The following is a 27213-nucleotide window of genomic DNA, read 5'->3' as shown; positions in this document are numbered from 1 at the left end:
CACCACTCCCCCCTATCCACTCCCACTTCCCTTCTCCCCCTATCCCCTTCAGATAATTGCTCTTTTCACTGTTTTGTTGATTGATTCATAATGAAATTGCTTCAACCGTTATATTGTTAGTTTTACGTATTATGTTGTTTCATTGTACAGCGCTTTGGTGTAAGGTGCTTTATAAATCAATAAATACAAATACAAATAACATTGTAACCTACAAATGCAGATTAATAATTCTCTGCTATATAACCTGTAACGTCTTGGTGGGTGATGAGCTCCGTGTCAGTTCGGTGTTACGGGACCGCTTGAGAACTTTTTGCATGTAATAAACCCTGTTTTCGCTTGCAAAGAGGTGCAGTGATTATTTGGCCTTTTGGATTATTTTTACTGTTCGGGTTTTGGGTTGTTATTCTTTTTACAATACCAAGCAGGGTTGAACAAACCCACAAACCACCTGGGGCTGAGAACCAGAGGACCCTGAAAGGGGGTGAAATTGACATTTTAAGCAAGGCTGAAGAAGCCCATAGCCCCCCTATGGCTTTGAAGTTGAAGACCCTATCAGGGGGCGAATTAAGGATACCAAGCCGGGTGGGACAGGCCCATAGCCCCCATATCCCACCTAGGGCTGAGAAACCAAAGGCCCCCACGAGGGTGTGAAAGAAAGGTGTGAAAAAGGGCAGAACAAGCCCTAAACAACCCTTGGGCTGAGAAACTGAAGATCCCGTAAAGGGGTGAAAGAATTGTACATTGCAGAGGGGAGCAAGCCATATCCCACCAGGGGCTGAGAGATTAGAACCACCACGAGGGGACGAGATAAAGCAGGCAGGGTGAAGCATGCTCACAGCCTGCCTAGTGCTAGAACTCTGAAGAATACCCTGACGACAGAGAACAAACTTTGTTTCTTTGGTTGTGAAGAACTGTCTTTCCAAGTCAGGAGAAAACATCCCTGAAAGAGGGATAACTGGGACACTTTTTCGGGATATCTGACAAAAACATTGTGGTAGCTAAAGTTGAGAGACATATCTTTCTTCTGAACTTGAATTAGTGAGGAAGAGTCTGCCAGGAGCTGGAAGAGACTGTGAAAAAACTGTGCGTGCGGGTCAGAAAACCAGCCACAACTAATTTGACAAGCTGGAGTAACCTTAGGCTAAATTGAGGCTTAGCCTCTCTTTCTATCTTTTGTTCTTTCTTTCTTTCTTAGTGGTAGGGCAGGGAAGGGTTAGCATAGATTTGACAAAAGTTATTTTTGTAACAAGCACCCGTTTACTGTTTTTTTTAGCACAGGGCATTCATCGTGGTAATAGGGAATCAGATAGGTTTCCTTTAAATTGGTTAATAAAGTAATTTGTTTAACAATGTCCTCGGAAGGTAAAAAGTGAAAAAGGTGATTTATATTCCTTTAGCTGAAAGTGGTATTAAAATGTGGGGTAAATAAAGTAATTTCAAGAAAAGAATGTTTAGGAAAGACTGAAAATAGTTCAGTGAGGCCCATGTAAACAGTGACAATGTGACCTGAGAGAAAAAGAGCAAGTGCATTTTTTCACAATTTACTATACTGTAGTTGGGTTTGTAGATGTATCCCTTATTTTCATTGGGTACTGATGACACTCCTAAAGCCACTCCCAATTTCCATATTTAAATTGGCATTAACTGCATTCCATCCCTTTCCAGCACGCTCAGGCCCAGTTGTGTGTAGATTACGCAAATGCGTAATGCCGCGGTCACCAAGTGCATTCACTCGTCCGCTTCCTCCTGTCACCCTTTTGTCGTTCGCTGTTTGCGTACACAAATGAATAAGCAATAGAATCGTGTCCTTGCTGAATAGTAAGTACCACGGCCTGTGTGCATATGTATTGCATACTGTAAAAAAAAACAGTCCCTTCAAACTTTCCTAAATGTAAGACATTTCCTGTATTTTTTTTTTTGTTGACAATTTCAAATGTTCTCTTGTGGACAAATAACTTGTATATTGAATGTTAAAAGGGAAGGTAACCATGTGTAGCCATTTCTTATTCTCAAATTACACCAGTTATAGTGCATGCAAGAAAAATGCCATTTATAAACTCGACAAAAGAAAGATGATACCTGATAAAAAATCTGTGTAGGTCTTAAGCAGATCCATAGAAGCAAATGGTGGAATGGTCTGCTGCAATGCAGGATCTATCGTGTCTGTGGTAATATTCTGCTCAAGTAACACTTTACATGTCTTCATTGCAACTTCCACCTGTTAAAAATGAATTAATGTATCAGGTATAAGTAATGAGTGACATACAGTTCGTGAACACGTAAGAAGAACAGAGTTCAGAACATTTGGAACCACTCTGTGTTGCAAAAAAGAACTGTTATAATGATTGGTGAAGTAAGCTGCAATCATATTGTATTATTTCAAACCAGTTGTGTGAATAGAATGAGTCCGAAAGGCGTCCTTGGAAAATCTCGGACTAGTCATTGGCGAAAAATGGCCATTGCTCATCAGTGGGTGTCTTATTAAACCAGCCTATTGCTTCCGATGTTATCATTGCAGCATTAAACTTCAATTATGTATCCAAAAGCTGGGATTTCAGGTAGATTGGACAACATACTTTCCATCAGGCAGAACATGCATTACTAGAATGTATCACAGCTTGCTTACCACGACATGTGTTCCCACAAAAGTGAACGTGGCACGGATATTGCCGAGGCAGGCAGAAGCCATTTCCACATCTGGCATTATTGTTACGTTCACTCTTGGGGAACCACATAACAGCTGTCGGACTCAGCATGAATTTCATACAGTCTGTATGATACAGGGATTCCTGGTAGGGACAGACACCAGGCTCAAGAAGGCTGGGTCCCACTGAATTTAAACACAATCACTATATTTGTGCCTCCTGAGGTTTGTTTCCACGCAGCTTCAACTGCTTCAGAATGTGGCATTAAGGACCCTAACAAGAAACCCCAAAGCACAGCTATCTCCAAGCTGTTGCGCTCCTTAGAATGGTTAAGTATGGAAACCAAGAGTGGGGCATGGCCAAGATGGTGGAGTGAGCAGACTTCTTCCCATCTCCTGGCTGACTCCATCAGCGACCATTGCGGCTCAGTAAACCCCCAAATTATGGAGGGCTAAATGGAAGATAACTGTGTTCTGGCTCCTGGCTCCCATCACCTAGAAGGTGGTGTACAGTATAGACAGGTGGAGAGGCGGCCCAATGGTGCACATCTTCGGGGAAATCTGCAGAATGCGTTGCCGTATGATAGAGAGAGGTTCCTGAAGGGTGCATGCGTTGGGCACTGCTCGCTTGAAGACTAGAGGAGAGCCAGCCGAAGCAGGGCCAGACAACCTTGCACCCCTCTAAAACCCATACCCTCCTCCCACTCCCCCTGAAACCTATGTCAACTCCCCCACCCCCGAAAACCATGCCTTCTCCGAATCCGCAAAATGAAGGGAAAATACCTTCAGTCAAATTCAACAGAAACTCGTGTATGCTTTAAATTGATTATCTAGTTGTTAATAATATATAAACATTACACATCTCTGTGACCCGGTTCCACACGAGGGTGCCATATTATTGAAGACATTTTCACTTTGTTTTTTCGAAAAACATATGAATTTTGAAAGAAAATAGAGGAACATTATTTTTAAGCAAGTATTTATTTAATATAATGATAACCTAACAGTTCAACCTGGCCATTTTTTTTCTGCATGAGTGTGCTCAAAGTACAGGCCCTTGGAAAAACATTACATGACTAGGTAGTAGAGAAAACAAAACACTTAGCATTTCAGTTCATGCCCATGCAGCAGACAAAAAAATTCAAGTAATCATAGAAAAAATGAAATGAGAAGCACCCAGTGAGTATATGCTTTCTATTGTCTAAGACTGATGTGAATGAAACACTGCCAAGAATAAACTATATATTTCCATCTAGATTTGCATATTGCAAAATCATTAATTATGTCAGAAAATTATCAATTCTTGACTCCAAGCTTAACAGAGCCAAAGAATGCAATCTGGCTTCAATCATAAAGGTAAAACAGGGACAGTTAAGAGATATAACTCCTTCGACTTTTGTGGTAACGTGGCAGAGAGAAGGCTATGCTCTTAAGGAGGGGTGTGAAGGTGAATTCCTTAGTGACCCACACAACACAGGATCACAGTCAAAAATAAAGATAATGTTCAATCAAGGTTCTATTCATATATATAGACTTTAATTAAACACACCACCTGTAATAGAATAGAAAATATCGTAAAAATACCCACCCCAAAGGAAGAACATAGAAGATGTAAAAAGAAAGTAGCACTCTCAATGTGGTTCCAGGGGTGGTAGGAGAATTCCTAGCCAAAAAAAGGATATGGCAATGTTGAAAACCGGTGTGACCTAATGAATATCTAGGGCCCAAATAGACTGAGGGGGCACTTCAGGGGTCCACAGTACCTGGACTCACGTCTTGGTGGGCGCTGAGTAGGGGTGAATGTGGTCGCTCTGTGCAGCAGAAGAGGTGCTCTCAATGATGCAGGTCAGAGCGGTCCCAGGATTGCTTCGCAGTTGAGCCAGGCTGAGTTGGACCTTAGCTGCTGGGAGGGGCCGATGAGTGATACTCCAGTCGGCTGGCAACTCTTGTCAATGTGACTTAGGGGGGGCGTCAATATGCAGGTCGATAAGACAGCTGTTCAAGGGCTAGCTGGGATGAGCCATGGTTGTAAACGTTGGCCAGAGTCAGTGTGTGACTCACCAGTGATTCAGATTGGGTCCCGGTATCGTGCAGTCGATTTGGGCCTAGCAGATGACAGGCTTAGATAGGGCACAAAACAGTGTCAAGCTGGTTCTAAGTGCAAGCAATAGTTCAACTTAGTGGAGGAGCGCAAAAGCCAGCGCGGGCACCTTCCCTCTCGTTTACGGTATAATAAACAAGAAGCAACCGGTTCAGTAGAACAGAGAGCTTGGGCTGGTCTGCCCCTTCAGCTGCGATAAAACCTGCTGAGGGGGACTCTCCAACAGGATGGTTCAATCACGTTCTGCTCTGCCACCCTGATGCGCATTGGAAGCGTTTAGGAGGCAGACCTTCCGTCTGCCTTTGATGCTCCTTCTTCACCTCAGGTTGAGGGCTTTAGAAAGAAAAACATTCCCAAAGGAATTCCAGTGAGTAGTGCTGAGGGGAAGCTTCATGTCTTGAGAGGATCTGAGAGAATCTAAAGGAGGGATGGCAGACCCCTTCTTTTAAAGGCAAAACCCGCCAGGTGATTTGACTAAAGCTAGACTGACTAAGTGGTCCAATCCTTGTTCTTGAACAGAGTGGACTTTGCCCTTCTGATGTCACACCCAAAGTGCTTTGCTCCAGAGGAAGTGGAGGTGCAGATAAGAGAAAGAGAGACAGCGAGAAACAAGATGGTGGCAGTCTCCTTCCATTGACCAGGGCCTCCTGCCTACTCTAATCACACCCCATTCCGTTCCCACTAAGAATAAAGGCCCTTGGAGATGCGGCACCCTGGTGTGAGGCTACTCCTTTTGAATGGGTATGCTCCTTTGATGCCCGGGCCGAGGACATCTGCCTTTGGCGGAGGGTGTTACCTGCCCTCACAAAGAGATGAAAAAGAGACACAGTCCTCCAGGTTCCTGTCCTGCCATTTGGCAGTCTCCACCCGGCTGGCCAGAATACACATCACCTTCCACAGCAGAGCTGACTCACAGGAGCTGATACATGTGCAATATCAACTGGGATGCAATGGCTATGATCATAAGTAGTGCCATGCACCATGCCTAAACTCAGGCACAGCTTTATTTAGCGTTTACTCTGACACCAGCATGGGTTACTCATGATCATCGTAGTTTTGGTGTTGGGGTATATTTTAAATGTCGCCCCTGTGCAGCAGAAACTTGGCTGTGACTGTGGCTGCCGAGGGGGCATCTTCTGACCTTTGAATCTGCTCTACGCCACGAGCAGTGCAGGGACTGTGGGTCAGGCTATTGATGCAGCAGGGCATAAGTACACTAGGATTTTGGCATTGAGCTGATGAAAAGGGGATCCCTTTGGAGATGGAATTACCCACATCATTTTATATGTACATACGTCATGCTCAGGAATTGAGTAATAAAACGGGACATAGATCAAAGGGGACCCATAATATGAAAGATATGTCTCAAAGAAAGCACAAATTAAACTAAAGGAAAAATGAAGGCCTGATCACGACTTTGGCGGTAACGCTGGCGGTACTACCGCTGGCGGTATTAGCCCTACTGCCGAACTCCCCGGCGCTAATAGCGCCAGATCACAAATTTGGCGGTAATGTAATTCCCCATTCCCCATTGAGCCCATTCGGGAATGCCACATTCCCCATTGGGCTAAATGGGGAAAATTCGCGCTCTTACCGCCGGCGGATTTCCCGCCGGCAGTAATAGCGCAAATCTTCGGCGGATTTCCCCCCAGCTAAGAGTGGGGCTAAATCCACCCAAGTCCTGATTTGGCGGACCCTTAAATCCGGCGGTAATAGCGCGACCGCCGGATTTAAGGGTTACCGCCAAAGTCGTGATGAGGGAAGTGGGAAATAATAAGGGGGCTTTGAGAAACGCCAACATCACTTCCCATTTCACATTTTGCATAAACCTGTAGATGAGTGACACTGAGAAATGTAGCAGCTATCATGTATCTTGCAATGCTGTTCTTGCTATAAGAAATATTAATGAGGAAATCATGCACCACCACAAACTAGACTAGCATCATAATGACACTATTTTAGTTTACATAACTAGTTATTTGCATTGCTAATATGTTGTTTAGTAGCACAGTAAGTGCTCATATTAACAGCATGCATATACACAAATATGAATTACAGCACACAAACACAGACCTCTGCAACAAGTGCTTAACTCACTGAGCTATCGTCTTCACCATGGTGGAACTCAAACTTATCAATATTCATTTTAACTTTGATTAGTGAATTCTATTAATATATTCCCCAAAGAAAAAAAAGATTGTGCTGTAGTGTATGCACAAACTGGCCATTTAGAGGTTCAGTTGATCTGATCTGAACTTGGTTGGCTTGCAATACCTCATAAGCACGCTATGCATTATCATGATGTTATTAAGTCTTTAAAAAAAGTCTAACAACTTCTTTGCCGGGTAGCCAGGTGGGGGCCCCTGCCACAGTGCAACATCTCACTGTCCTGAATGTTAGCACTCTAATTTTGTTGTCAGCCATCACTTTAAGTAGGCGCTGATTCACATTAACAAGGTGCTAATGGTTAGGGTGTGTATTTGTATAGCACGCCTGGCCCAGGGGCATCTGGAAACATATCTTAGGTTACAGTGACATAATATACACTGATGTTGCTTCCGATCATGTCATTCAATATTGTGCAAATTAGGTTTTGAATATCTTTTGCTGGGCAGGTCCAGAAGACAAATTAGAACATATCAGTGACTTGTATGCCTAACAGTCCCACAGTGTTGTGATTTTGTTTTTCTGAGCATTTGTTCAAGAGCCTCTGGGAGGGGGTGCCCAAGCAGCTGTCCCTATTTTGACAGTCTTACTACACAGAAACATACTTCTTACTTTCATGCCATTAAATATGCACTTTGCCTTGTGTGCATGCTACGGGCTGCCCATTGCTGGCTAATGTCACCTAAACTGATGACATTTAATGTGCGCTTTGTAGCAGGTTACAGACTTCATTGGAAAGCATCCAGCATACAGCAGTGTTATCACCTCTTTGCATTTTACTCTGGATTCATCTGCCTTAGCACCTTGCTGACAGAGCAATTACTAACTTGTCAATGGTAGTTTAGTGTTTCATTCATTTGTATCCATTCTTATTTAAGCAACCCAAGGGTGCCACAGACTGTGTCCACCCCCGAATTGTAGGCAACGATGGGCGAATTCATATTGAAATGGACCCCCCCAAAAGACCAGCCAAATGTTTAGCCGGGCCCTGAGAGCGAACGCTAAGACTGCTCTTTGTTATTTCACTGTGCCTGACTGCCAGCAAGGAGGGAAGAGGGCGTGTGTGTTGTGGCTGATGTGAAAATATTGAGAAGGTGGCGGACCAGGACCCGGCAAGGCCCGGTCGCCCTTTGCCTGTCATCCGAGTACTAAATCAGCTCTGCCCTTTTATATTACCGCTTTTATATTCCTTACAATTCCTGTATGAGGACATTAAAGAAACAGTACAAAAAGACCGGTTGGCACTACACATGGATTTGTCAGCAGTAATAGGTGATAAATGAACTCGCCAACCATAGGGAATGAATCGATCAGAACTAAACTGCTGGAAAGCAGGGTACTTCGAATAATGGATGTCCTCAAAATGCTCAAGCACTCAACGGAAGCTTTATAAATGTGAAGATTTTAAAAAACTGGGTCACAAAAGAAAATCCTTACTGCGCTTTTTAAAACAGAGATTGGAAAATGTAAACCTCCAAAGATGTGCGTTTGAACTTTTCCATTTAGGTTTAAAGCAGCCGCTGACCGCAAACATCAAAATAGACGTAGCACAAAAAGTGGGACCTTTGAGGCCTGAGAAAGAACGCCCTCCAAGAGATATAGTTGTAAAGCTACACACATTTAAGATCAAAGAAAGAAATCATACTGAATGAGTCTCCAGGAAAAATTGGTCACATTTAATTCAGGGTACAAATCTACCAAGACTTTGTGCATGCCACCCTTTTAAGCCAATAACAGAGGAGCTACAGAAGTAGCAAGTGCTGTATAAAGGGACAATCATTTAGCCTACAATTCAAGTTAAATTACAAGGTACACATTATTCTTACCCTTGAAAGTGGCGGTAAACTCCTCAATGTTCATGTAGTGTCAAGTGAAAATATATCTACTTTGCAAGGAAGCACACAGAGAGTAATACAGGATTAAAGTGGCATACGATGAGACTCAGAAGGGATGCTAGGAGGAAAGGAAGGCAGTCTGAAAACCGGGTTTGTAGCCTAACAATTTATATAACTTCACAAGGTGGCACATCATGGCTGAGGAGGGATGCTCTTTTTTTCCTGTTTAGTACGAAATTACTGAAAATAAATTACCAACCCCACCAAAAGACCTAAAACACATACCACGAAAAGTTTGAACTACCAAAAGTTCAAACTTTTTGTGGTATGTGTTTAGGTCTTTTGGTGGGCTCCGTAACAGGGGATGCAGGGGTGTCCCCCGCAACACCCTGCTCACCGTTCTATATAGTATAGTGAGCAAGGGTTGCGGGGGACAGCCCTGCAGCTGCCTGAAACAAAAAGCCGCTGGTTGCGGGGCTGTCCTCTGCAACACCCCGATAGTGAGCGGGTGTTGCGGGGACACCCTGCAGCTAACCCGCTCAAAATAAAACAACAAAAAAAGAAAAAGACAGGGGCTGCGAGTGTGTCGACCGCAACACCTCACTCACTATACTATACATTATAGTGAGCAGGGGTTGCAGGGACACCACTGCAGCTGACCCGCTCGATATAAAACAAAAATAAAAAAATTAAAAGCCGGGGGCTGCGCCCCCCCCTACACACTGCACACTACACTATACAGGCGGTGTGTGTTTGTATGGTTTTGGGGTTGCTTTGTAATGGATGTTCGCATGGGAAATGTCTGAACATTTTGTATTTGTGCATTTCCCGTGCATACATTTCCTTCTCGGGTAAATCATCCACAGAAAAATCACGTAGATCCTTTTTTCCATGATCCTACAAACGATTAGATTAGTTGATATAGGAATCCGGAGCATTGGGGCATCGGCATTGGATCACAGTTGGGAGATGGGATTTTTCTAGGAGTTGGTTTTCATGTTAGGAAGTTCAAATATTGGGACAAGTAAGACATATTTTGAGTTGATATGGAGCTCTGATCAGGTGAATACCTAGGGGTTGGGATGGAGATAGCTGTGCATGGTTAGGCTAATGTTGTTAAGACAGGGGCATGTTGGGGGTCTGGTTAGACACAGACTTATTGTCATTTTGGGGGCAGCTCATGGATTAGTGGTTCAGGTACGACTTTGGAAAAGGACAAATTACTTCTTACGCATGGAGACCCTTTCACAACTCAGGGACATTGATTTGCAGTGGCTATCACTGATAACATTTATAAAATCCCACGATGGCTGAAGTCTTTGGTTCATTGAATGTTAAAGGTCTCAACACACCATATAAGAGGGCACAACTATTTAGGGGACTTAAGAGACTGCACATCAATGTTGCAGTACTGCAAGAGACCCTCTTGAAAAAGGAAATCAGGGTAGACTCAAACTTTGGGATTTTCAGTTGCAGTGTAATTCTTCAAATGACAGCAAAAAAGCAGAAGTATTATTAATAATACATAAACATTTGCCTTTTATAGTACTGTACAACACATTTGATATGAATGGGAGTTATGTACTGGCCTGACGGATGTTGAGAGGGAAGAGCTTGACAATTTTTTTTTAAGCCTGAATTCTGGACAGGACCCATTCAAGATGGGCTCTCTAAAAACTCAGCAGGGTTTTGCTAGGGGAGAAATAATTCTTCTGGGTGAAAACAAATTCAGTCATTGGTTTACGCTAGATTAATTCGGAAACAACTATTCCACATTTGACGAAGCCTCTTGGGAGTTGAAACATAAATTAGTGGACATCAATGTTGTTGATGGATGGAACTCCAACACCTGCAGACGAGAGATGACACACATTTTTCAAGTTCTTAAATCTTTCTCCTGAATCAACTATCTCCTTACCACCACACGGCAGGCAAGGTTGCTCCAGGTGGCTGAATTAAAAACCATCATGTTATCTGATCATAGTTTAGTTATGGCCTTATTTCTGAGTTTGGGAAGTGGAACAAGGCAGAATAATTAGTGTCTGTCCTCCAGGATCTTGAACAATTTCGTTTGCTCTGAGGAATTTAAAATTACAATTACGGAGTATTTAACCAATATTTATAATCAAAGACTTGTTTCTGGGCATCCACTGGGATTCACCAATGACTTTTGCACAAGGAAGCTTGATGTGTTTTCAACATCTATGAAATGGATTATACAATCAAAAGAAGGTCCACTATTGGATGAGTGAAACAAGAGCACACATCATACCCGACCAGGGCTTTTTTTTAAGCAATTATCAATAAGAAATTATCAAGAATAAGGAATTATTCCACACACATAGGGTACACAAGGAGGAACGCCTGCTCCTTAGATTGAAACATTGCTTTTATGTGCATGGTAATAAAATGGGAAAGAAATTAGCTAGACTTCTAAGGGCAAGGCCTTTATTCACACAGTAATTGAAAATATGCGTGATGCGAGGGGTAACACTCATTGGTAATGCCAAGAGTCTGGGCTTTTGTGTAGGCATTGGAAAAGCACTTGGCAGGCACTGCCACAGTGGTATTAAATGCCCATTGATGGCAGCAAGTGCAAAATGGTACGATTACCTAGACATCTAATAACAGTGCCTGGCAAATTCCTAATACTTATGCACAATCCAAAACCGTTGGCTTTGCCAATGCTTGTTTTTAACAGGACTTCATAGAAGGTCATGCACAGTGCTTTTATATCAAGTGGCTGAAGGCAGACTTGATTAAGCCATTTTTATGATACCAGTAGCGGCTTTACAACTCCAATTAAGTCCTTAACTCTCATAAGAATGCTTTGAAAAAACACTGAGGGCTCGATTCTGAACTGGTGTTAAGTACCGAAAAGGTCATTAAAAGCGTTAGCAACCTTTTCCGTACTTAAGACCTATTTTGAAGGTGGCGCATTCTTCTGAAGTCGGAAGGAATGCGCCACTTTTGGAAAACATGTGGCGGTTGCTAGGATGGGTTGGAAACCAACCAAGCAACCGCCACATTCGTTACCTGCCTCTTTAGACTTGTATTCTTGTGGCGCTCTTCCAGTTTAATATGTGTGCAAAAGAGCTGCACATATACGGTACTATTTTGGTGCCATTATTCTCGAGGAGTGCCACAAGAAGCTTTGTTGCAGTGCAGGTAGGCAGCTTCAAAGTTGCAGGATACAAGGTTGAAGCTGCTTACTTTGGTGTATATGAAAGTTTTCATGTACACCACACGGGTGTACATGAACACTTTCATATCGATTCATATCTCCAGAGACACGAATCAAGTACAAAATGTCCCCTCACAAGAGTGCTGGACCTTTGTAACAACGAGAATTCAACCGCAATATTCTGTCTTCTTCTGTGCTCCTTGAAAAGGCGCCAAATCCGCAGAACCACATTCAGCCACGAGGGAAATCTTGCCTGGAGCCTTCTTCATCAATCCCTGCTGCAAAGTCCCTTCTGAGGTCTTGTGTTCAGTCTCCAGGACAAGGAATCCACTGACCGGGTATTTGGCTGCAGACCCTGAAGTTCTCCTGCTGCAATCTCTTCTTCATTGCTGAGGTACTGTTTTGGCCTGGGTATAAGCTTACCTTAAGCCTTTTGGGATTTCTGTGTAGTCCTGGGATGTTTTCTGCGATTGGGAGGTCCCTCATCCAGTGCACCCAGCCCCACTTGAATCCTGCTAGGGTGTCTTCTGTGAAGCCCCTGGCCCTCTTCTAACTCTAAAAGTAAAGTACTCACCTGTTTGCCCAGTTTTCCTAAGGAATTCTGGCTTTTGCTACTAAAGAACTTATTCTAACACTGCCTGTTGGTCACTAGTTGTAGTGACCCCCGTTCTGCCACTGAGGACACTCATGCTCCAAGAATAAGGGAAATACTTTGAAGGGATTGGGGCTTCTTCCTAGAAAAGAAATCAAGTGTTTTACTTAATTGTAAAGAGTTGGTTCAACTGTAATTCTAAGAGTGAACAGTTATAAAAGTTCTTACTGATCTTGAATGTGTGATGCACTATTCTTAAAAGTATGGTTAACATCTTTTCTTCCTTAGCCACTGTTTTGCCAGTCTAATAGAAAGTAGATGTGAAGGTATTTTACTCTCCTGTGATTAGGTTGTGCATCTTTACAAAAGTAATGTGTTGGTTTCACAAGGTTAGTCCTGTTAGGATAACTGTATGAGTGTCCCCCAACTGGGTCTTGCTTCCTCTGACTTGCGGCTAGCCTGTCCTTAATAAGTCTACATTGGGTTGTTGCCTACCTAGAATAACTATTCAGAAAAGTGTGACATTGGGTTTTTACTTTCCCCTCCATTGTGAAGTTAAAGTATGTGGGTTTTACTTGCCTTGTGTTAGCTGTGTGCCATCCAAAATAAGTTACCAGAGTGATTGCTTACCTCAACCTGGGGGCCCGGATTTCAAAAGCATCTGTAATGGTATATTACATCCTCAGGTTTTACTCACCTGGTATAACTGTGTGTTATGACAAAAGTAGTTATAGGTTTTTACTGCACCTAGGATAAGTGTTTCACTATTCACCAAAAGTAGATTGTCCAGTTGACTGTTTGTGTGATTTGCTCCAAGAGTCACTGTACAACCCGAAGGGCCTACTGCCCTTGTATTACTGAATGTAATCTGAAAGTAACCATTGTTTTTTTTACTCCCAAACAATAGGCTTGACCTATACTAAATGTGCATAACAAGGTTTTGACTTCCCTAGAACTACTGTTAGGTGTTCCAAATAAGGTTTATACTGGAGTCTGTGGATTTCAAATATAGTGTTGTGTTTTTATACTGTGATTTCATATAATGTGTTAGTACTTACTTACCCCTAGATTTATCTGGGCCTACCTGTATTTAATTAAATCCTTTATTTTTACAATACATCTTTGTATCATTTGTTTCTTTGGATCATTTGTATTACTATTTCACTTGTACTTTGGCTACTGCCCTCTCTCCCTCCTAAAATAAGCCTGGCTGCTCTGTCTACGCTACCCTGAACTCAGGCGGTACAGCCTTATACTAAGAGTGGAGTCTTGTACTGCCTCAGTTGAATGGTTTTACTAAGCCCTTAGTTGGACTTAAATAAATATAGTGTATTGTATACAATACTCAAATCATACTGTGTTTCGGGACTTGATTCCCTTCATCAGGAACAATATTTCATGTTATTTTCATAATTCACCATTCAATCTGTGTTATTCTGTGTGTCACAGTGGGAGACAAAAACAATAAACAAAATGCTCATTAGCTAATCTCAGAGTAATATTGCTCATCCTTATTCTGCAATACATGAGTCCCTTATGTAGTACCTCTCCTGAATGTATCAAGGACAATCACCTGTTAGAAATAAGTGGCTTCGCTTGCTTGTGTGCTAAGGGCAGTGGCTTGTGGCATGCTGCTTCCTAGTAAGTAGATACCTAGGGCAAAAGTGTGAAAATCGATATAGTATAGTAGCTGCGAGAGAAGGCTAATGAACATGGATAGGGGGAACTAGATCCCTACCTGTGAATCCACAGTGATGCTATTGAGTGGATTTGGGATTTCTTAAGGCTGTTCTTTCAAAAGGTAACCTTGGACCTTTATGATGAATTCATGATCTTGGCAAATTAAAGAAATCTATCCACAAGAATATGGAACCCTCATTTTTAACTTCTCACTTTGCAGGGGTACTCATCAAGGGTGCCCATTATCTCCCATTTTATTTACCTTAACAATGGAAACCTTAGCAGCAAGGGTCAGTGGTAGCCGTAACATCTTGGGTATTATATTGGGTATTATATTTGACAACACGTCACTGTGCCACACCTTCATCCTTACTCTTCATGGTCTTATCGTTAGCAAGAACCTGTGCTGTTTGGGCAGTTTCAGGGTTTAAAATAAACACATGCAAATCAGTGATTGTGACGATTAAATTATCTCCTGAAGGTAATATATGATCTGGTGGTTAGAACCCTTAAGAATAATAGAGCTAGGGAATTGCATACCCTATCTAAAACTAGCTTTCCATCTTCCAAAAGAAATGCAACTAAGGAAAAATATTAATAACAAATGGAAATACAAGATCAAGGCTCATAGTGCCGCGTTATATCAGGCAGATGGGGAAAGTATTCTTGCTTCTATGAAAGATAATACACAAAAACATTCTGGGCTTTGATGAATACTTAAATAGCTAGGAATAGTGAGGCCCTCTCTTGCTCCCCAATCATGGCATATTTCCTTTGTGGTTCCAATCTACAAGAAGGGTGATCGGTCTTGTCCTAAAAACTATAGGCCAATGGTGGACTGCATCACTCTTAGGAATACAGGGGTCGTCAACTTAGACTTACTTTGGTGGAAAATGCTTCATGGGAAAAGTAAATCATTACAGCTTGCAGTAGTTAGGCTCTTGGAAAACACATGTAACCTGTATACTGAGTAACGAATAAGAGATAAGTGAATAAGCATGTTAAATTGTATGTTCACTGTATTCTATGTTTTATTGCCTTCTGGTTCTCGTCTGTGTTTGTTTCGATTTGGGAACTATGTATAAGTTATTCATCTAATTTATTTAATGTTTTTTTTAATCTGGTTTTCTTTTTGTATTATGTTTTTATCTTCTGTAAAGGTTATGTCTATAACCATAAACAAATAATAAAATAATATCTCCTGAAGAGAAGAGTCTACAAGAAATCCCTTTTTCCATATGCCTGGGCGAAGGACAGAATTCAATATCTTCCAATTAATTTCACTGCTGAAATAGGGCATTTAGATGGCGCCAACTACCCAGCATTGAATGAAAATATAAGAAAAGAACAAGCAAAATGAAATGGGCTACTAACATGTATATTCTGCCTAGATTTGATGATCTATTCCCTGACCCACAATCATAATAAAAGAATGGTAGAACATTTTGTTGAACTTTGGGCACGGGGCCCCGAGAGTTAAGATAGGCTCTATGTTTCTAAATTCAAGGGTGATGTGGCTTTTCCGAAGTTATAATTTTATTACCCGATAGCTAAATCTAAACCTGTCGTTGAATTGGTACTCAGGGAAGAAGTGGAACAGCCCATTGCTAGTCGACATATTTGGACACAGCCATGGCTGTTGAGGCAACTGAGGGGCTTGCAACTTATAGTTTTGCTGTGAGACACTATGGAAGCATGAGATATGATTAGCAGATTTAAATGTTTATTATCTGCTCCATCGTCACCTTTTAAACCCATATCTGCCGATGAAGATTCTATTCTAGCTCTGCAAGACCTGAGGCTTTTGAATTGGGTTGAAAAAGGTTGCTCCAAAGTCAGGACTTTGGTCTGAACGAGACAGTTTAAGCTATCAGGTTAATGGGCCTATTTTTAAAAGATTTAGTAGTTATGCCCTAAACAGTTTTGGAGTGAATTTCCCAATTAATCGCCACTTCAAAAGCGTTAATCCCAAAATTATATGCCAAGCTTTGTAATTTGGCTACCCTAGGAGAGAACCTACCACAGGGGCTGGGGAAGGGATTTCTGCATAGCCATTGTAGAGGATTGACACGGGATAACTATGGTGTGAAGAATACATATATTTGTGCACATGCAGCAGAAACCCAGCCCAGAATTTTGGTGAGATGGTATTGCATTCCAGAGTTAATTATTATTAGACAAATTGTGGCCAAAAAGGCTCCTGATTTCATATTTTATGGGGCTGTCCGTCTTTGTGAACTTTCTGTTTTTATATTAGGTCAAGGATCAAGTTGATGTTGGACTTGGACATTCTGCCAAAAACGCATTTTGTTATTCTGGGGGTGAAACAGTGACCCGATTTTCTTAGTGTCCTCAGGATGGGCCGTTAATTGCCCACCTAATTTTTGTAGCAAAATCTGTCATTATTTCCCAATGAAAACAGTAGAAACCCAACAGCAGTTATAGTTAAACAATAGTGATAGAAAATCTCACTGCTAATGTTAGGGAAACGTAGGCATTTATTGGGCCCTTTCATAAATTATAAAATGAGTTCAGAAGTCTGTCATGCCTAGTGAGATAAGGAGCCCTTAATTTAATTGATTGTTTACCCTAAGCTATTTCTGTAGTGTTGTGAGTAATTTGTACAATTGCATTTGGCATTCTGTGTCTTACGGGGGTGGATGGTGGGAGTAGGGGAGGGGCTTATAGGAACGTTGTTTACAGATTGTGTTTTTGTGTTATTAATGTGATTTCTGAAAAGTTAATTAAAAGTATTGGAAAAAAGTATCGAAAACAGGAAGAAATGTATATAGAGTGTTTAACTCTGAGCTGGTGGGCTTGGCTGAAGATAATGAAACTGATGGTTACTCCGATGATCCTGTATACTTTATCGATGCTTCCCATGCGCTTTAATTAAGTGCGGGAGTGGGCAGAGCCTAAAATGATTCAGCACTTAAGGGGTTAAGAAATTGTATTCTCTTTTAAGTACATACTTATGGGCTGGTAATAAGATGAGAATCTTGGTGCAAAGACCGCAGAACCTGAAAGAAAAAGATAGATTCTGGCAGGTACCATATGTGTTTTGCTTTGCACTCAACAACCTCTCAGAGTACTGAAGGTATTAATGAAGCCTAAATGGTATTTAGTTGAGGAAAATATTTTAGCCTTGTTTCCCTTGGTTAATATCCCTTCTATGGACACTGTATCAGGGATCATATAGGGTTACCTGTGTAATTTCTGTAATAATTGTCCTTCATTAGTGAGAAAGAGTCTATGGTCTGCATTACTGTGCTACTGCTAAATGATGCCAGCCCAAATGCAACACTGGTTGCCCACCCCCTTTATAGTGCCAGGGACGTCATTTCACCAAAATGCCAGGTGTAGCGGAAGTGATATCACACGACCCCTGACCTCTGATAACATCACAGGAAGTGATGTCATTTAACCCCACCCCGAAGTGATATCACGGGAAGCGATGGAACACAACCTTTCACCACTTGACAAAACAGGAAGTGGCATCACATAGCATTGTTCCTAGATACACAACGAAAAATATGGTTACGATATCACTATACTGTGATATACATTTCATACAAGAATGGATCGCCATATGTATCGTTAAGATCAGTGTGTAAAGGCCCATATTACCAAATTACTGTGAATGCAAGCAGACGTCCATGGCCAAATGATAATGATGTATTATATAGCACTTAACTTACGCCTAAGCACTTTATATAGAACAAATATACATACAATATCACCCAACCTGTGTTGGTACTCATTTATCGACCTCAGAAGGATGAAAGGCCGAATTGAGGTGTTTAAGAACAGACTAAATCAGGAACTCACCCCCCCTGAAGTGTGCCTGAAATAAACCTTTAATGAGTCTAGCAATTATTATATAGAAGTCCAGGAAGACAAATTATTTGGTATTCCTATTCTTTCTTATTTAAGGTCACTGCTGAAAGTGTTAGACTTGTGGAACCCCTGTTCTTTCTTCTTTTTTTTTTTAAAGATGCCTGAATAAGAAAGTCAGCCACTCCAGAAGCAAAGTGCCACATGGTGCTGGCCACAGCCCAGGACCTTACATTAAATAAAAAATAAAAGAAACACATTTTTTTTTAGGGATAACAAGGGAGACTTCAGGAGTCACAGTTGTGACCCTTGATGACCGCTAAATGACATCGATGTATAGTTCTCTGCAGCTCTTGAGTGAGGTCCATACTTTAAACAATAAAATAAAAAAATAAAAATAAATGTTGAGCGTCAAATTACTTAATTGGCCATTTTGGAGTAGAATTGCTATTTTCGGTGTTACCAGTTAGCTATGAAAGGTGCCGTGAAACTGTTTGAAGACTGAGGCTGTGATTCTGGTTTTGAGGAAAGGAATTGCCAGCAATGTAGCAGGCTTCAAATATGATTGTATTCTGGAAAGCTGAAACTGAGGTTTCACATTTTTGTCTTGTCAATTGCCCTGATCAAGTGATCTACAGATGAATCAGAACTAAATATACATTTGCAGAACTGGGCCTCAATACAAGGTTGCCGGTAACCCATTGGTGCTACCAACAGGCGGGTTACTGGCAACCTCGTACTACCGTTTCCGCCGGCTGACATCCCGGTGTTAACATGATATCAAAGGCAGTTGTGGTACGGTAAATTCCAATTCCCATGGAGTCCAAAAGGACTCCATGGGAATGCGAACACTGAAGCACCGGCACCGTTGTTAACGGTGCCGGTGCTTCGGTGAAAAACCTGCCGATAGGGGCCTGAACTACGGACAGGTCAGGCCTGCTGGTCGTTCAGTGCCCCTACCAGCAGAGTCAGAGTGGCCCGGTCCGGAAATGACAGTGCCAGTGTTATTACTGGCACCTTTATTTCTGGACCGGGTCACTCGTAATGAGTCCGCAAAGTAGGTATTAGGTTTTGATAGAGCTTACAGTATGGGGTAAGGATTATCGCAACTATCAATCTGGTTCTCTCTAGGACGTTTGTCTTCAGTCCTTTCATTTTTCGCTTAGTTCGGGACTTCCTTCTCGTGGAAACAGTAACTCAATCTCTAGGATTTATAGAACCCTTTTTTTTTTCTTGGCCTTTGCTTTGTCTGTCTTGGTTTTTGCTGAAATTATCAGAGCACCGCATTGGCCTACTTATAGCCTTTCACCAGAAACGTAAACTTGAAACCCTTAGGTCTTCGACAAGGTCGGGCATCGGCACTATGCCATTGGTTCAACTCTCCTGCCAGTTATACAAGCTTCCATTTTAGGTTGGCCTAGAATTAGGCTCTCTCATCCTTGTTCATACCCTTTCTTAGTCCCTCCTCCACCACTTCAGGAATACTCTTTTTTGCTGGGTTGTGAAGGTATTCTCTGGCTCAGCTTTTGTTCCTGTGCTCACCTTCCTGCTTGTCTCTGAGTTTTTCAGTTTGCACTGATTTTTCCGGTGGCTCTCCTACTCCCCTTCCTGCCCTCTGTCTTTCTTCTCATGTGCATCTGCCTCTCCTATACTGTCATTCACCTACAGGTTATGATGATATAATTTCTCCTCTACCTCCTCTCCAATCTTTCTCATTCTCTCTTTAAACTCCCTTCTTCTATCTGCCTCCTCTGCTCCTCTCTGCATTCTCGTTCACTCCTTCTTCTCTTCACCACTTCCTTTCCCATCTTGCTCCTACTCCTCTCCACCTTTACTTCCTCCTCTTCACTGGTTCTCTATCACACTCTCCTTCTCAACCGCGTTGCCTCCCTCTCTCCACCTCCTTGACACTCCACCATGCTCTACTCTTCCCTTTCCACCTTGCTAACTGTGCAACACTCCACTACAAACCCCCACATCTCCCTGTGACTATGGCTGCCTACATTCCTGCTCTACTCACTGACAGGACTGAGGCTTGTTAGTGAGGGAATGGTTTCAGTTGCTTGTATACTGTGGAAGGGCATGGCCATTGGGTAAACCTTGAAATTTATTACAATCTCCTGAGTTGATTGGCATTGCATGGTGAACCATGCTGCGGCTAAGCTTTCCAGGTGATAAAGCGATAGTCGACATATTTAGCTTCAGTCTGTCCACTCCCTGTAGGGCCGGCGGATCTCGTAGCTGCATGTTCTCTCCAGTTTGGAACTCGTCCCGGCACCTGCGGGTCCTTGTGGTTTGAGTTGAGGATGCCCATGTGTAATGTGCACAATGGGCCTCAATCCGAGTTTGGCAGTAACCCTTAAATGTGGCAGTAACGCTATGACTGCCGCATTTAAGGGTCCGCCAAATCATGGGCTTGGGGGATTTACCCCCAGCTCTGAACTGGGGGAAAATCTGCTGCAATTTTGATGATTTTCGGTGCTATTACTACCAGCGGTAATACCACCAGCAGTACTAGCGCCGAACATTCCCCATTGGGCCCAATGGAGAATGGAAATTCCTGAATGGGCCCAATGGGGAATGGGGACTTACCGTTTTGCCAAACCCGTGATCCGGCACTAGTATCACCCAACTCGTGATGAGGCCCAATGTCTGAAAACATCCCATCCCAGAATAGTTTACTGCACGGCTTATGTACTGGAGTGAATGTATGTCCACAAGTGACTGTCCTTCCTGTGTTTCTTAAACACCTCTTCTAATCTTCTTCAGAGGCAGCAGGGTTTAAAGGCATGGATGGGTTCACCTGCAATCAATGCTACGGATGGGGTGGGAAACCTGATTGATCCCCCGCATACTGCCTCCGGTGCTTACATTACAGGGCCGCAGGTGTTCCTCGGTCCCCAGGATTACCCCACTCTCTTCCCTTGCTTCGCCCCTTTGACATTGTCAAAGAGTCCTCTCCAAAAGCAACTATCTTTCAAAATAAGATGAAGGTTAGTTCTGGGCCACTATCTAAGTTATATTGTGAACAGACTTGGGAGGATGCATCTGGCTTTGTATGGGTATGTCACAATGAAGGTGGAATTGGACTAACATGCTTAAATTCACTTTATTAGCAAACTGTGCTCAGATACCCTATTTTTCAATGCACAGCCAGGCATAAAAATAAGAAGTGCTGCATAGCAATTTGCTATTTAATGCTGCAGGTTTGCTAATTAAAATGACACTTGTGTAGCATAACTGACAAATTAAATTACCCTGTTCAATGTAAACACTGCTCGCTCATCATTCCTCTCTTGCCCTCAGGGCTCTCTCCCCAATCTCTTATCTGTTCATAGCAAGTTCAAAGGGGATCATGAAGAGAGACTTCATCAGTAATCATTTCCTCCACTCTTAGACGTATCAAAGGTTTGTGTGGGAGTGCTAGCCAAGAAAGGCTCATTCATTTTTATATTAAATAATATATTAAATAATAGCAAAACCAGACATAATCAGGATGATACTTTTATTACATTAACTACATTCTGTTCGGCAAAGGCGAGTATATAGTCTATTCCAAAAAATGTAAGCTGTTACATAATGCAGAATTTTAATATTTCCACTGTAAAACACTGCATTGTCTCCATGTGTAAAGTTTATGTTAGTTTATCTAAATCTTAGTGTCCACTATATTTCATTTTGTAGGGGAAGGTACATTATATTGGCTAGCACAGGTCAACACATTTGAAAATATGCACAATCACACATCCAAATGCTTTGATGGAATGCCTAGTTCTGTGACTTATTGGTTGCATGCCCATGGGCTGATCCCAAACTCATTGGCACCCTGTTGCTTTATATAAGCTACCCTGAGTGAGATGTCTGCAAACTACAATATTCCACATGGTTTTCACAGTTCTCTGCCTGCTAAGCCATCCACTCTGCTTAGTCTCTTATTTAATGAATAAGCAAAGCTAATTAGATGTTTATGCAAAGTAGTGATCAATAGTGCCAACCAGTCTGTACATCTAAAGACCTACTGCAATACCACAACACTTTGGTTACTCACAAGAGCTCGCTTTGTTCTAGGATTATGATTGCCTTATATATTAGCACCTTTGGCTAACACTGGCCAATCAGGAGGCTAGGAATTCAAGCAGAATCTGCAAGTAGCAGCTCTGATTTCATGCCGGCCCACTGCGCCTCTGGCTAGCCTTCACCCTGTCCTTGGAGGTAGTACCCCAGACTGAGTGCCCCACCTTGACCCTCCTGCCGCACCAGAGCCCCACAGGAAACCACCTTCCCACTCACCTGCACACTTCCTGGCCAACCCCTAGGTCCTGGTAATAGTTATTTCCAATTGAGGACATAAGTGCAATTTCTTTATAAGCGAAGCATAAATTGGGCCAAGCCCGGTTCCCTTAAAAACAAGCAAAAAGATATCAGCATCTCAGATGATTGCCCATAGTGCTGTGCTTGGCCTACATGGATTGGGCTTCAGGGCCGTTACCAGCACTGCCCTCCCCCAAAAGTGGTATTTAGCGCTATATTGAAAACAGTTGAGATGAATGTCAGGCAAGGGTCGTCTTGCCCACCTGAAGTTGACAGTTAGCCTGCCTGCCACAATACCATACTACGTACGTTGTCTCCAACTATGACTTTGCTTTAACATTGTGAACTTTTTGATTTATAAAACTTATCCTTTCACAGCAGAAGATGGGATAAACATACAGTATACAGGTCATTGCCCTGTTCAACGCAGATAGCAGCGTACTGCACAGGGCCTTGCAATAGAAACTGTTTTCAGAGTCATTTTTTCATATCTATAATATCTATTTAATTATTTGCATCAATTCATGCAACTATAGTTTACATTTTACAGGCACTCATCTCACTAATGAGTTACTTCAGAGGTGCACAAAAATGTACTTTTGTTAATTTTACGTCTTGGGTACATATAACTTCTGGTGACAGTAACAATATTAGTACAACATTGCTAATCAAATACTTTGTTTAGTTAATCAAGAAACCTTTCATTAGCAAAGTCTGCTAATCAATTTTTGAAAACTAATGTATGCCTTGCATAGATCACTCTAGACCCTGGAGCTCTTACATAAAGAATAGCTTTTAGATGCCTGTCGGCACTGCAGGGCAGATTAACAAGTTACTTATCCCTTGTAATCATATTTTGTGACGGATTCTACTTCCTCCAATACTCATCTTATATATCCTGGGCAGGGTCAGCTTGTTCATGGAATGTTTTCTCATCTAGGGGGTGAAGTGCTACTCCAAAGTCTAGGTCCCTCGACACGTCTACTCCTTGGCATGGGAATTGATGTCTGAAAGCCTACATATAAGGTACACCATGCCCTGTGGCCTCAGTTTAATCTGTTTTCTCACTTAGCTCAACCGCTTGAGGGAATTTTAAAGGAAAACACTTAGGTCTCCAATTGCAGGGAAGGATGGGAGGGCAGGGACGAATCTGTCGGAGGAGAATCCATGAGAAAGAACATTAGCAGAGGTAATGTTCTTCTAATGGATTGCACCCTGCCACATATTCCACATCTTGAATAGACTACCATGTCAGTATTGGTCAAGATGGAGGTGGCGTCGGAGTGAGAAAAGAATCCTGAATGTCACACTAAAAATTCTGGAGAACTACCCTACCAAAGAGCCATCTTGGCTGGATTGGGAATCCAGAAAATAATGCCGGGAGAAGGTGTGCAACATGGCCCAGGTTGCGCCTGTCAAATGTCTACAACAGCAACCCCTCTCTGAAGATTAGAGGTGGCCGTGAGGCTTTCAGTAGAATGAGCCCTTAATCTGTCCGGCGCTTCCTTACCCGCCAGAGAGTAATATTCCAGATACAGAGCACAATCCATCTGGAGAGGATTTGCTTTGAGATGACTCTACCATAACATCAAATAATTCTCAAGAATGCAGAACATGCATATATGAACAATAAAAGAACATGTAACCATATTTACAAATATTTCAAGATAATCCTATATATGAACAATCAAACTATAAGCATATTGGAGATCCCGCCAAAAGACAAAACACAAAATGACATACACACCTACCCACACACACACCACAGACCACCCGACAATCTACATCTTCCCTTCTTAAACCCTGCATAGTCTATGGCCGATCATCTTGCTTCCACTCTCTAGTTCTTTCAGGCTAAAAGCTGAGAGCCCTCTTGGATTCTAATCAATGGAAACTCTAGCTCCTACAATAGTTGCATAGGATGGAAGATATGTAAATTGTCAAGGATGGCACAAGAAACACATTTCAAATTCCAGAGGTGGTTCAAGGGTTTTTATTAGAATTTATGTGGGCTCTATGGCCATCCCCCTTTCTCTCTCGTCCCATCTATCACCTGCAACCTAACCCAGGAGTATCTAATCCCAGGTTAGTATATATTCAATGATTATAACAAGAGGTGCCTACGACACCGATGCACCTACCCTTATGCTGTATTTAAACTGAGTTTGAAAAGTCTAAGGGAAAAAGGTTTCACACAAATAGCTTATTCAAAAACTTGTGATTTATAAGAGGAGAAATAAATTCATATATATTCCAAACATACACAAATAAAATGTAAATATAAACCTGTAATAGAAATATTTGCCAACACGTGTTTCAAGCCTAAGGGATCTTCTTCAGGGCTCCTTAATTTTAAATTACAATCATGGAAATAGGTTTGCCTGTTTGCAGGTTCCCTGCTCTAATGACACTCATTCAGATAGGGACTTCCTATCTGTCCCTACTCTATCCAGTTATACGGGGACCATGGGATTGTGCCTTACAGACATCCTGCTAGATTTGGTATTTCTTTTATCACATTCAGACTCTCCTTGCCCCATTTCAGCCTTTCTTTTACTTTCCAACTCATCCCAACTCCCTGTTCTCCTCTCTACTGTCTCTGCAACGTCTCTCATTCCATCCTGATCCATCCTCTGGACTACTACCCCCTCCTCCACACTACTACTCACTCCTTCACTCTGCTACTCCCTCCTCAACTCTTCCCCTTCTTCCACTTTACTACTCCCACCTTCACACTACTGCTACTGAGACACCCTCCTTTCACTCAGCGTCATACTCTTCATAGTCATTCCATACCCTTTTAACAGAACTTGACACACTATCATGCACAATCACACAGAAATACCACTTTCACTCAACAGCCAATACCTCACCTGCTCCAGAAATTGCATCCACACTTCACTGCTCCTTTCTCCCTCCTGCTGGTTTCTTGGTCTTACACCTTCTCCTCCTCTGACCTCTCCTGAATAACCCACAATTCCTGTTTCCTGTTGCCTCATTATATACCACTCCCTTTCTCTGGATTGGCTTTCTGTCCCTGGCCAATGTGCCCCTGTTTCCCATACCCAAGAAGGTGTGATGAGATGTAGTGTCACAAAAAAAGGGCCAACCCTACCCACTTCCTTCATATGGGCTGGCAATGAAACAACATTGGCAGCCTCAGAAGGCAACTGTCCCTGTTCATGTTAGTGGGCCCTGTTCTGGGTGTTCATAAGGTAGGTTCCAGTGTTGTGTTGGCTTTAGTCCTTTGAATAAGTTATTGGTGGTCTAGAGTGGGCAGCAATGGCTATGGATGCTAGCTGCCACACTTCAGAAGTGCTGTATGGCTTTGCTGGCTGCCATGCACAGCCACTATAATGGTGTTCCCTCCTTTGCTCGTTCTCCACTGGCAATGTATTTTAGGAGATGGAGGGGTCGCTGGCTGGTGGTCGGGTTGCAGGATCTCTGCTGCTGGTGTGCATTGCTCACAGCGGATTCTTATAGGGTTGTTCTCCTTTGCTTTCCTATTCTGACATATAAGCCTTGATTCATGGAATTATTTGTGCTGAAAACGCAGATTTGCGCGCCTTTCTGCCTGAAAATCCCCATACTTTAAACAGGGATTTTCGGGCTGAAAGGGGCGCAAATCTGCATTTTCGGCGCAAACAATTCCATGAATCAGGCTATTGGTCTCATCAAAAAACAGAAAAAAGACTGGTGAATGTTAAGACGGATTTCTGAACTCTGTCCTGGTGGCGCAGAAGTTCAGAAGGCCAACCTAATTACTTGGAACAGGGTAACCTCTGGACAAGCCAGACCAATCAGGGTAGCGATCGCGGCGGTCAAGACTAGGTCTCAAGAGGGGTGAGGGTGACTGAAAGCCCGCAATGAGCACATAAAGCAAGGACACTTACAAACTACTCCAAACAGGTTTATATTAAAAATATATACACATTTATTCCAAGGCCTTTAAAACAATGACCGTAGCGAGAAATCACAATACAACTCTAGTAAACCAACACATACCATACCATTACAATATATATACAAATACAAACAAGTCTCAAGCGTTAGATGCACGAAATGTGTAGTCCACCTAAAAGGGAAGGAAAACAGGCAGTGCGAAATAATGCTTAGACCCAGTCCGCCTTCATAGGCACCTAACTAAAAGGAAGTCCGAGCCCTACGAAGAGTGGAGCCTTGTGCTCAAAAGTACCTGCACACGCTGGTGCCAACGGGCAAAAGGGGAGTCTCTTCGAGGGAAATCAGGCAGTTCAGTTTAGTGCACAAATGAAGAAGAACAGTGTTCCGCGACTCAATCGCAGCCTCCACTGTGGGCAGAAGCAGAGCGCGAGTATGGAAAGGCGTGCTGTTTTGACACAGCGGGGAAAAGCTATGGGCTCCTGCAGGAGGGCGACCAGTTCCTAGCTATGCTACTCACCGGTCCCAGATGCAAGCAGACCCAGGCTTCTCCGCGTCAGTTTCAGTCGCTGGCAGGTTCAGAAGAGCAGGGGACGTCTCGTCGTCGTGTTGAGTCTGCAGCAGCAGAGTTGAGTAAAAGACGTCCCAAATAAAGGAACCCGCACAGTTTGTTACCACAGCAGGGCAACGGAGCGGCCGTGTGTATCTGAGCCAAATGTACACTACTCACTTCAGACCTGGGAACGCCAAGTGTACGAATCATGTGAGGGTGACAAGGACTCGAAATACTACACAACCTGGCGGCGGTTACAGAGCAAAACTCCTGTGTAGGCTGGTCAGTCTGCTGGCTGGCCCAGAGACGCTTCCGAAGGCTTACTAGCAGGAGATGGTGAAGATGCCGAGAATAGCTGTCCCCGCTATTCCAAGGGTCGAAGTACCAGTACAGGCCTTCTGGTTCAATCAAAG

At 42.7% G+C, this 27213-nt stretch overlaps 1 protein-coding gene across 1 annotated transcript in view; it reads right to left on the bottom strand.

Moving 5' to 3' along the window:
* The window catches only part of LOC138514686 (cilia- and flagella-associated protein 54-like), a 655241-nt gene that overhangs the window by 276417 nt on the left and 351611 nt on the right, over nucleotides 1-27213 (bottom strand). Inside the window, exon 6 of the mRNA XM_069630102.1 lies at nucleotides 2080-2218. Within this exon, the coding sequence (XP_069486203.1) occupies nucleotides 2080-2218 (139 nt within the window). The remainder of the gene's footprint in view (nucleotides 1-2079; nucleotides 2219-27213) is intronic.

This window comes from Ambystoma mexicanum, chromosome 12 (genome assembly GCF_040938575.1).
Source record: "Ambystoma mexicanum isolate Mex_15411 chromosome 12, UKY_AmexF1_1, whole genome shotgun sequence".
Taxonomy (NCBI): Eukaryota; Metazoa; Chordata; class Amphibia; order Caudata; family Ambystomatidae; genus Ambystoma; species Ambystoma mexicanum.
This window is presented reverse-complemented; position numbering and strand designations above follow the sequence as displayed.